Source organism: Aplysia californica, unplaced genomic scaffold, assembly GCF_000002075.1.
Source record: "Aplysia californica isolate F4 #8 unplaced genomic scaffold, AplCal3.0 scaffold01670, whole genome shotgun sequence".
NCBI classification, from domain to species: domain Eukaryota; kingdom Metazoa; phylum Mollusca; class Gastropoda; order Aplysiida; family Aplysiidae; genus Aplysia; species Aplysia californica.
In genome coordinates, this window is record NW_004798940.1 from 21548 (window position 1) to 24035 (window position 2488).

General features: G+C 40.8%; 1 protein-coding gene across 1 annotated transcript in view; it reads left to right on the plus strand.

Annotated features, from left to right (window-relative positions):
• LOC101863564 (MICAL-like protein 2) overlaps nucleotides 1-2488 on the plus strand; it is a gene marked incomplete at its 5' end in the record, with an annotated part of 39518 nt that overhangs the window by 21503 nt on the left and 15527 nt on the right. The window contains 1 exon segment of the mRNA XM_005113156.3: nucleotides 1758-1860. Coding sequence (XP_005113213.2) covers nucleotides 1758-1860 — 103 coding nt within the window.

Genomic DNA, 2488 nt, shown 5'->3' on the forward strand with positions numbered 1-2488 from the left:
AAAGTCCCATGGTCTGGGAAGGAATTTTGATTTTTGAATGTTCCTGCCCGGGGAATTAATTATTTTTTAAACTTTTTTTACCTATAGTTTTCTTTTACTTTTCTTGTTTGTTGTATGTTTCCTTTGTGTTGGTAAGTTAAACCCTATACTGCTAACTAAGTCAAACGGTTCTGGTTCATTCATTGGTTGGAAAACTCACACAAATTGAGGGACGCAAGAATTTCGGGGACATATCTTTCTGTTTTCATATTTTTGAAAACTCCAAACTTCAAATTGGTTGTTGTTGCTTGTTTTGCTGACGTCACACGATCTTGTTGGAAGCTGTCACCTAGGTGGGGGAAGCCTGATTGGCACATGTAGATGAGTGTGAGCCAGTCTAAGTCCACTCACCTTGTGGTGAAAGAGAGACCCAGATGTGCTTATTGAGACAGTTTTTGTTCAAGTCTTTGCCATCTTGTGTGGTAACTTCACAAAGACCCCGGAGTGACGGAGTACACTGGTTCACAAAGTGACGGAGTACACTGGTTCACAAACTGACAGAACAAGGCTGTACCAAGGAGAGAAAGGAGCCATCCATCTGTTGTGATTTCACTCAATGTTGTTGGAGGAACCTGGGTAACACAGAAGTTGGGAAGACTTTGAGGAAAAGCAGCATGTAGCAGTAGTGTGGTAAAGGTTAATGTAGCAGTAGTGTGTTAAAGGTTAATGTAGCAGTAATGTGGTAAAGGTTAATGTAGCTGTAGTGTGTTAAAGGTTAATGTAGCAGTAATGTGGTAAAGGTTAATGTAGCAGTAGTGTGGTAAAGGTTAATGTAGCAGTAATGTGGTAAAGGTTATGACCTTATTCAGTTGTGAGCGCTGTAAAACCTCTACTAAAACTAACTGACTGATGTGTGTTTGCTGTGTGTCTGACTGTGTTCCTGACAGCTTGTTTCTTTGAAAAGCTCAACTGACAAGAAACGCACCGATAGTTCTGTCAAAGTTCCTGGCGCAACTTGTCCTCAAAAAATACTATTTCTTTAACGGGTGAATCAATGTCGTCCATACTTTGTACAGCAGTTTGTATCAATTTGTCTTTACTTCATCATGTTCTTCCACAACAATTAAGGCTAGATCTACATTTAAAAACTTTTATTGATACGTTTATAAAATACTATAAATCTCCATCGCCCTAAAATGGTATTGTTCTCAGTACTTCCCACTTCTCACACACATTTTGTCCACACATATGGCCTATGTCACAGCTCACACACATTTTGTATACACACATGTGGCCTATGTCACAGCTCACACACATTTTGTATACACACATATGGCCTACATCACAGCTCACACACATTTTGTATACACACATGTGGCCTACATCACAGCTCACACACATTTTGTATACACACATGTGGCCTACATCACAGCTCACACACATTTTGTATACACATGTGGCGTACATCACAGCTCACACACATTTTGTATACACATGTGGCGTACATCACAGCTCACACACATTTTGTATACACATATGGCCTACAGCACAGCTCACACACATTTTGTATACACACATATGGCCTACAGCATAGCTCACCAATGGACTTGCTTTGTTGTGAAGAATGATCATGTGACTGGTGTAGAGCGCTCAGAGCTTATACTAGTATGGGATAGAGCGCTATATAAATGCAATTTATTATTATTATTATTATTACTTGCTTGTTGTGTTTTGTTGTAGTAAAGGTGACAGCTGATCAACCTCTTGTTTTATTATAGTAAACGTCCTTGAGGAGGATGACGACGACCTGATGGTGGAGTGGTTCCAACTGGTCAGCGAGAAGAACGACCTTGTGCGACAAGAGGCTGACCTTGTCTACCTGTGAGTCTCGCAGACGCCCGCTGGTTGTGTGTGGTGGTTGTGTGGGGTGGTTGTTTTGATTGTTTGTGGGATTGTTTTCAGAATACTGATTGTAAAAGTGGGTGTGTCTCTGGTAGGTCCTACTTGTTTTCTTTCTCTCCATTGTGTCTGTCTATCTGTCTTACTCTTAGTGTCAACAGTTTTTTTGCTTGTTTTTTTCTTTTTTCTTAAAATCATGGTTGGTGGTTGGAGGGCGCTACTGGTAGGTTCTATTTCTTTACTTTCCTTCTGCTCTGTCTGTCTGTCTGTCTGTCTGTCTGTCTTACTTTTTCCCAGCATTAAATGACCATCGTTGTGTCGATGTGATGGACTCTCTTTACTCAAACAAACAAACAAACAAGCTAACAAGCACACAACAACACACAACATCTACTACGTTCGGAGTCATGACATGGGCAGGTACATTTGTTCTGGGGTAGGACGGGCGTGGGACAGCTGCAACCATAGTGTGTACTAAGGTAAAACTCTCGCCTGATTCTTATAGTCATTCCCAGATGAGATGCAATATTTAAACGATTTTAACCCAATTGAAAAATTAACAATCAGAGAAGCTCACCCACGTACAGCGAAACCGCTTTTAGGTAGACGG